Source organism: Carcharodon carcharias, chromosome 13, assembly GCF_017639515.1.
Source record: "Carcharodon carcharias isolate sCarCar2 chromosome 13, sCarCar2.pri, whole genome shotgun sequence".
Classification (NCBI taxonomy): domain Eukaryota; kingdom Metazoa; phylum Chordata; class Chondrichthyes; order Lamniformes; family Lamnidae; genus Carcharodon; species Carcharodon carcharias.
Window position 1 is genome coordinate 114,316,715 of NC_054479.1, and position 8,388 is coordinate 114,325,102.

Here is an 8,388-nt window from a genome sequence, read left to right on the forward strand (position 1 = left end):
GACAGCTGGCTTCCACGATGAGGGAAACAGAACCTGCATGCAGTGCTCAGTGGATTTTAGTTTGTGTGTGAAAGAAGGTTTTAAATCCAATTATAATGCATCACACTTCTTTGCATATGTATTTTCTATATAATGGTGGTGGAAATAGATTGGGAGAAAGATGTTGCAAGCTTCCAGACAGCTCCACAACCTGGATGAGTACAGCTGTAACAACACTCAAAAAGCTCAACACTATCCAGAACAAAAGAAACTTAATTGGCACACCATTCATCAACTTAAACATTCACTCCCTCCACCACCACACACAGTGGCAGCAATGTGTACCATATATAAGATGCACTGCAGCAACTCATCAAGCCTCCTTCAAAGGCACCTTCCAAACCTACGGCTTCTGCCACCTAGAAGTTCAAGGGCAGCATGCGCGTGGAATCACTTCCAGCTGTAGGTACGGCTAACAAGTTTAGAGATATTAAAACTGAGGATGTGCAAGAGGCTAGAATTGGATGAACACAGAGATCTTACAGGGCTGTAGGACTGGTGATTACAGAGTTGGGAAGGGACAAAGGCCATTGAGCGATCTGAAAACAAGGAGAAGAATTTTAAAATCAAGGCTTTGCCAAAGCGGGAGTTGATGTACGCCAGCAAGCAGAGGAGTGATGGGTGAATGGAGACCTGGTACAGCAAAGTTTATGGAGGTAAAAAATGGAAGAATATTGAATTGCCAAATACAGAGGTAACATATGCATGGTCAAGGGTTTCAGCAAAAGATAAACTGAGGTAGGATCAGAGACAAGGCACATTATCAAAGTGCAAGAAGGCCGCCTTGATGATAGAGCCAATATGTGGTCAGAAACTCATCTCAGGGTTAAATAGGGTTCCAAGGTTGCAAACTGTCTGGTTCAGCCTCACACAGTTGCCAGGGAAAGGAATGGCTTTGGTGGCTAGTAAACAGAGTTCAGGACAGGACCAAATACAACGGCTTTGGTCTTTCCAATATTTAATTGGAAGAATTTTCCACTCATTCAGGACTGGACGCTAGGCAAGCAGCTTGGCAAATCAGAGATAATAGAGAGATTGACAGCAGTGACGGTGAGGTAGAGCTGGGTATCAACAGTATACATGTAGAACCTGACATGTTTTCAGATGATGTCGTGAGGGGCACACATAGATGTACAATAGGCCAATGATAGATCCTTCGGAGACTCCAGAGGGAATGGTGTGGAAGCGGAAAGAGTAGTCACTGCAGGTGATTCTCTAGCTATGGCTGGATAATTAAGAATGGAATAAGGCAAAGGCATTCCCACCTATCTAGACAACAGAGAGGAGTTGGAAGAGGATATCCTGAGGTAATAAAGGCATGGTTGAAGGTTTCAGCAGATGAGCTGAAGCAAGGAGGAAGATAAGCAATGTTATAGAGGTGGAAGGAGGTAGTACGGGGTCAGAAGCCCAAGTGAATCAATAGGATACCTACTCTGTGAAGTCTGGTGCAGTCTCATAAGAAAATACGTCTGTAAGGTTTTTATTTTGCCAGCAATCTTAACTATGCATTCAGATCATGTTTTTGGTGTTGTATGAATTGTGACACATTGTATTCAAGTTGGCTAAACTAGCTTAGTTGCCTATATAACAATGGCAACCGCACTTCAAAAAAAATCATTGACCGTGAAGGACTTTAGGATGTTTTGAAGATGGGGAAGATGTTTTATAAATGTAATTTCTTTCCTTAATAAATCATGCCCATGTACAATTCATAAGACCAAAGCATGGAAACACAAACAATACATGTGTGACCACACTTCACACAGCTATAAACTTCTGTTTAACCATGATATAATTATATTTATAAAATGCACTACATTTATAATTTACACTACATGCCAACTCTATCCTGAATACAATGTGCTCTTCAATTGCCATTCTGTTTTATTTCACAAATTCCAAAACTGTTGCAGGTTAATTCACAAAGAATGACAATTATAAATGCTTCATTCTGGTACTTGCTGACTTGAAGATCAAAGTTGCTAACTGTATTGGTGACTTTAATACACGCTTCGTTAAGATCCAAATCTGCTGCCACGACTCGGGTTCACATTCACCTTAGATCAATAGGATGAATGTCTCTTCTACCAGCTGAAAAGGTCCTACATAAAACAAACTTAGCAGACTCAACACAGTGAGGCCACAGGTAAAGAGCCACAAATTAGCACTTTTTCCAGACAGCCCACAAGCATAGCTGCTGTAGAAACTAAAAATTCTGGTGTAGTAATGGATCGGTAGACTGTTGGAGCAAACTCTGCTTTGCATCTGGGTTGTGTTATGCCAAAAAGTTTTCAATTAACAAAATTTTGAATAGTAATATGATACCTATTCCTGCTAAAGGGAGGTAAAACTATTAGTATGATAGAGAACACTATACTCCTATTGCCATAATTTTACAGAATGGTGCCAATTGGTTAGCTATTGATTTGTCATCAGCTAAGGAGACTTGCTTTGACCACACCTACTGGACAACAGTACTGTGTACTAAAGAATAAGCAAATAGTTTTACACACAACAGGAATTCCTATTGTAAAAAGAGGCACTTCTTAACCAGTCATATTTGATGAGGTCAAAAATAATCAGTGTTCATCACAATTTGCAAGAAACTAACATTGCTATGCTGTCCGCAAGCAGATCACTTTAAAAGTTAAAATTAAAAAACAAATAATTTGTTCAAAACCCACAAGCAAATAATTCAATTAATCCCGCCTGATGCTGATATTTAGTGACAAAAACAAGCTGATCAACTGTTTTGTTTGAAAGGACATTTATTTTATGCCTATAATGATCTACTTTTACACTACTTACACATTTCAGGATATATTTAAAAAATGCCTGTACATCTCCTCTCGAATCGAACTGTAACTCTGCATCCAAGATTGCACCATGCATGAACAGGCCTCCTATACCAATAATACTTGGTTTATAAAAGCCAAGTTGACAGATCTGCTCATTCGTTTCCTTAACAATTGTGATCTTTAGGGGAGAAAAAAAAGTTTGCCCAGCTGCACTGTCCCCTACAAAGAAAAATATTTGATTTGCAGACTTTATATTTAAAAATAACGACTCACAAATTTTAAAAAATCAAAACTTACCAGATAAATCAGGCACATATAAAATAGTGAAAACAAAGGAATTCATGCAATGGAGGAATGAGTTATGGATCTGTCATCCACGATCAACAGCTGTAGGCCTCAATCCTACCCCCGTACCTTCCCCCAGGAAAGATGTGAGTCGAGAAATAAATATTTTATGGGAGAGAGAGATTACAGGAGTCATTCGTGCCCATGCCCCGTATTCCAGCTGAAATTATACTTGCAGGTTACCGAGCTAAGAAAGCCCCAGAAACATGCGGCTCCTGAGCAGCAGGGCCCAGCCGCAGGAGTTCTCCTGACTAACTGAAAGATGCAATTCCTGCTCCCTTGTGTTTCATTTTTATTTTTGCTTTACCTTTTTTTTCTGTTGTCCTGGTTTCCACAGTTCCTGCCTACAGCCGGAGGGCGACGACCAACATCGAGGGGGGGAGGGGGATGGGGGGGAAGGGGGCGACCGACAGGGAAAAGCCGCCGCCGCCGGAGAAGCTGCACCGTCCGCGCGCATGCGCGCCTCACGCTATATTCACCCCCCCCCCCCCTCCCCCGGTTTAAGAGGCGGGGCTTCGGATTCCACGCCAGACCAGTCCAGGCCCATACAGCGGCGCGCAGGCGCGGCACCCGCCAGCGGCCCCGCCCCTTTCCTCACCACGGGCGCGCAGGCGCGACACTCGCCAGCGGCCGTCACTCACAAAGCTGGGGGCCGACGCCGACCTTAGCCCTGCCCCCCCCACCTCCCCCAACGTGTCGCACGGCTCAGCGAGCAGCCAATCAGGAGAGGAGATCAAGGCGGCGCGTGGCAGCTGTCAGAAAACTGATACATTTTGTGCAGTGTTTATGGCGCGCGGTGCGGGCTGTTGAGCTAGTACAGGCTGATTGATGGGAGGCGCTCTCTCACTGCACCTTTATTCTGCTGATCTATGGCCAGGCCTTTGTAAACTGAACTGCCATTGGAGTGGACAGCTGCAGTTTGCTTGGCAGCTGCACCATGATCCTTTCCTCTCATCAGGAGTTCTAAGTGGTGCGAAAAAAAGGTTTTCCCATTGGTACCATGTTAGCATCCAGATCGCAACATTAATACAGATAATACCTCTCTTAATTAGTCCATCCCTCCAGTGGGATCCCTAAATCCCCACAGTGTACTGTCCAGTTTTTTTCTCTGAATGCTTTCAGGGTTTTTGCCTCCATTATTTTATCTGGATATTTATTGCCCATGTTGATCACTCAAGTTCCTTTTTTCCCCCGTGCTATCTGACATTGTAAATATATCGTTCTCCTCAGGTGATGTGCCTGCCCCTTTTAAAATCATCAATTGTGACCAACGTTTTCTAAAAATCAAGCTTGAGCATTCTTTAGTCTGGCCAACATTTGGCTGGAGTAGGTCTGGTTGTTCACCATTGATCTGGTGGGATTACATGTCAGGAAATCAGGTCTCTGATCTTGGTACATTCACACATCACCTTATCTCCCAATGCTGTTTAAATGTAGGCCTTGCTGTAGCTATGGGAAACCATGCTTTACGTACACAAATTGTTCAATGCCGCAAAACAAATTTCTTATGGTCATTTGAGGCTTCACCCACAGTGCTCTCCTCATCTATTTAAAATGGGTTCCTCTTCTTTTTCTTAAAGTTAGGTTGTTAGATTTGCATTGATGAATGAAAATCTGTTGTGCCTCATTCTGAAGAGGAGCAGGGTGGGGTGGGGGGAAGTAACCCCCACAGCAAAAGGTGAAAAGGCAGCTCTAAAGCAATTTTCAGGAGCAAAACAAACAGAAGAACAACTTGAATATTGCTGAAAAGAGAGACACATTTCTGAAGCTTTTCGTCTTACACTCATCGGGACAAACACAAAAATGCCGCATTTCAAACGATCATAGCAATTTCTACTCCAAAGGGGTACTGATGGTTTGGCAAATCAGCTCTGATTGTCCGAGACATTGCCATGGAAAAGTACAGGGAGAATAGGCTCCCCAAGCTTTGGATAATTCAAAAAAGTTGCAAGGCTTGAACATATTTTTGCTTGCAGAGTGTGAGTCCCAGCGTATGAATGTCTGTCACATCTAGCAAGCTTAAATGAGCCATGGTATGAGTTGGACTGATTAACTTAAGTTGGTTATTTGTTTAGCTATTAGCATACTCAGGATTGTTCAGCAAGTGCTGCCTAATTGTGAAATCACATCAAGCACTAGACATTTTGTTTTGGATTTTGCAAATACAGACTAGTTGAATATGGTCTGTATTCTGCTTATTATGAACATGAAACAAAAATAGGAAATAAGAAATGTAAACACCCACCCCACCCCACTGCTCTTCAGAACAGGGCACAATCGATTGTCAATCATCGATGCAAATCTAACAACCTAGCTTTAAGAAAAGTTCAGATGCCTATTTTCCAGAGAGGCATCCATTTTAAAATAGGTGAGGAGAGTACTGTGGGTGAATCCTCAATTGACCATAAGAAAGCAGTCATGAAATATTTGAATAATTTGGGTATGCACACGTTTGAAGGAACACGTTTGATTCAATCAGCCAACTTTTAGGACTCACAGCCTATGTACCTGGCATTGCACTGGCACTGAAATTCATACATGACATTGCTAAATTGTGTGGTAGGCAAAAGATTCTGCAAAGCTTTTAAACATCTGTGCTTAGTTCTTTAACTTCCACCAATTCCCCTGTGCCTTAGCAACCCTTGTTATGATGATCTCAGAGTCCAAATGAGATGGAAATGACAGAAAATAGCCACCCCATCATCGCCATCTCATTTGAATACAATCAGAAAAAGGTAGGCAAAGATCTGGCATAACCCTGTTCCATCTCTTCCATCTTAATGAAAACTAAAAATGAGTTGGAAGAGGGAAATCCAAGTTAATTTTCTAAATAAAAGTGTTATTTTACAACACTTTCCCCCAATATAATGAATTACTTAGCTTTGAGATTACATTTTTTATTTCCCATTGTTTATTTCATTTTTAATTTCTTCCCTTACATTTTAGATCCCACTGCACTATTTGAAATGTGTTCCTCTGCAAGCTGAGCCTGATCAAGATTTGTGAACACAAGTGTGGTGGTAAAGCAGAGTCCTAACACATGGGGGCGCAATGCATCAGTACACCAATAAATGTCATCACCAAGTAACCCCAGACAAAAAATTGTGGGTCAACATTGCTGAATCTATGCTTTTACAATGCAATCAGTAATTTGATTCACTAGTGCTTCCAGATTCCTCTGGCAAAACAAACTCCAAACAATGGTAGTTGTTCCTGAGACCCAAGGTGAAGCTATGAATTAAGATGAGAGTAATACATGGGAAATATGTTTGGTGGCTGCATCTTCCAGCCGGCGAGCGGGAGGCAGGGCCCACTCGCCGATGCTTAAAAAGACGCGGGGTGAGGTCGGGCGGGCATCCCAAGGTCACCCAGCGTCATTTACATTCTCAGTTCAGCAGGTTTGCAGCCGACCTGTCAACGGCCATTAAAAAAGTAATTGAAATCATTAATGGATTTGCCCGTCCAACTTTAAGGTTGGTGGGCAGGCCAGGAGCCCTGGCAGGCTTCTGAAAAAACATGAAACCTCTTCCACAGGTGGGATGAGGTTTCATGAGGGATTTAAAAATTTCAGAATATTTTAAAATAAAAGTTATGGCCATGTCCCAACTCATGTGACAGTGTCACATGAGGGGACATGGCAGTGAAAATCTTTTCTCATCTTTATTCAAACCGGAGCCGATCTCCCTGAGGCAGCACTTTGCCTCACGGAGATCAGCGCACACTTCTGCATGCATGCGCGAAAGAGTGTGCGCCCAGCACAGGGAATCACCACCCCCCCACCCACACAGGGGGAACATAGCACTTCGTAGCTGATGTCATTTTGGGCAGGCTTTAATTGGCCCGCCCACATAAAATGGCGGCGCGCCCCCAATCGGGGGCGCCAAGCGGGAACCCACCCACCCGCGCCCATTCCCGCACATCCCCCCAACGGGAGGAAAATATTGCCCTGGGTTTTGTTACTATGCATTTTGCAAAGAATGACAAAGATAAGATTAATCATTTAAGTTGAATGAAATCAATTTAACAAAAAGTACAAAGCATTTATATTTCTGTAAGAATGCAAGATTTAGATAATTTATTTGAAAATGGAGCCCTCAATGCCACTGATGATAAATCGTGGACCTGAAACTTTAACTCTGTTTCTCTCCATGATGCTGGTAGACCTGATGACTATCACCAGCACCTTATCTTTTTATTTCAGATTTCCAGCATTCAGGATTTTGCTTTTGTATTGGCCCTTAAGATCTTTGGTCAGTGTTCAGAACAAAATTGGGAAAAAACTGAGCAGAGCATGCTTGATGCATGCTCCACTCAATTTCAGACCAATATTGAAGAGGGGGTCATTAAGCAGGAGTTAAGCTCCTCATTAGCATAAACCCAGGGTCTAGTGCCTATTTCAAGTGACCAGCAAGGAGGCCTGAATTTTTTCAAGCCAATATAGTGATGGATGTATTTAACATATGAACATATGAATTAGGAGCAGGAGTAGACCATTTAGCCCCTCAAGCCTGCTCAGTCATTCAATAAGATCATGGCTGATCTGACTGTGGCCTCAGCAACACTTTTCTGCCTATACATAATATCCTTAGATTCTTAACTAACAAGGGAGTGAATCAACCTCTGCCTTAAAAATATTCAATGGCTCTGCCTCTACTATTCTATGGATGAGAGTTCCACAGACTCATGGCCACCTGAGAGAGAAAAAAAATTTTCCTCATCTCCATCTTAAATCAGTCATAAGGTGCCCTTCAGGACAGAGATTCACAAAATTAGACCTTTGCCTTTGTTTTGTACCTGTAAAATGAGCAAGACAATGTCCAGTTTCATGATTTCTAGCCAAAACAATTTCTTTTGAGCCAAACGTTTAGGTAACTGCTGATCGCAAAAATTGATGCTTGTGCTAAAATAATGTTAACTTATGAGCTAAGTATTTTATGATGTTGACTTCTAATAATCTATTTTCCATTTGAATTAACTTCATCAATGCAATATTTTAAATAATTACAGATGAAGCAAACTAAAATCTTAACACAAAATATCATTGCTTAATTGATAAAAGTATTGAAAGTAAATTAAAGGGTAAGTTAATATTGCCACTCCACATTTTATTTCTTTGACTGTTTTACTAAGCATTCAGTGTCCTGTTGACATAAGGACCGTAACAACGCCAAGATAGGACTTTGAGATAGCTTGGTTCTAAAGGTCA

At 42.0% G+C, this 8,388-nt stretch overlaps 1 protein-coding gene across 2 annotated transcripts in view; it reads right to left on the reverse strand.

Annotated features, from left to right (window-relative positions):
* The window catches only part of LOC121286464 (glutamine-rich protein 1-like), a 33,831-nt gene extending 30,177 nt beyond the window's left edge, over positions 1 to 3,654 (reverse strand). The window contains exons 1-2 of one of the 2 annotated variants that reach the window (XM_041203591.1): positions 3,491 to 3,549; positions 2,097 to 2,143 (exon numbers count right to left, since the gene is read on the reverse strand). Coding sequence is in view for 1 of the 2 variants with exons in the window: in XM_041203590.1 (XP_041059524.1) it covers positions 3,490 to 3,639 (150 nt within the window). In the remaining variant the exon portion in view is untranslated. Of the gene's footprint in view, positions 1 to 2,096; positions 2,144 to 3,489 lie in introns of both variants that reach the window. The other variant, XM_041203590.1, reaches the window with a different exon arrangement.
* Between the last annotated feature and the right edge of the window lie 4,734 nt (positions 3,655 to 8,388).